Below are 414 nucleotides of genomic sequence, written 5' to 3'. Positions count from 1 at the left end.
ATGGTGATGGAATCCCAGATTATAAAGAAGATGCTGATGGCGATGGTATCCCAGATTATCTCGATGATGATGATGACGGTGATGGTATCCCAGACCACCTCGAAGGGGACAGTGATGGTGATGGTATCCCAGATTACAAGGAAGATGCTGATGGTGATGGTATCCCAGATTATCTTGATGACGATGATGACGGTGATGGTATTCCAGACCACCTTGAAGGGGACAGTGATGGTGATGGTATCCCAGATTACAAGGAAGATGCTGATCGCGATGGTATCCCAGATTATCTCGATGATGATGATGATGGTGATGGTATCCCAGACCACCTTGAAGGGGACAGTGATGGTGATGGTATCCCAGATTACAAGGAAGATGCTGATGGTGATGGTATCCCAGATCATCTTGATGATGATG

The 414-nt window shown here is 46.4% G+C and overlaps 1 protein-coding gene across 1 annotated transcript in view; it reads left to right on the top strand.

The window, feature by feature from the left end:
- The window catches only part of LOC106876270 (uncharacterized), a gene marked incomplete at its 3' end in the record, with an annotated part of 7,915 nt that extends 7,505 nt beyond the window's left edge, over positions 1-410 (top strand). Inside the window, 1 exon segment of the mRNA XM_052972326.1 lies at positions 1-410. This exon segment is cut by the window's left edge and continues 11 nt beyond it. Coding sequence (XP_052828286.1) covers positions 1-410 — 410 coding nt within the window.
- Between the last annotated feature and the right edge of the window lie 4 nt (positions 411-414).

This window comes from Octopus bimaculoides, chromosome 1 (assembly GCF_001194135.2).
Source record: "Octopus bimaculoides isolate UCB-OBI-ISO-001 chromosome 1, ASM119413v2, whole genome shotgun sequence".
NCBI lineage: Eukaryota > Metazoa > Mollusca > Cephalopoda > Octopoda > Octopodidae > Octopus > Octopus bimaculoides.
Note: the sequence above shows the minus strand (reverse complement) of the source record. Positions and strands in the feature narration are given on the sequence as shown.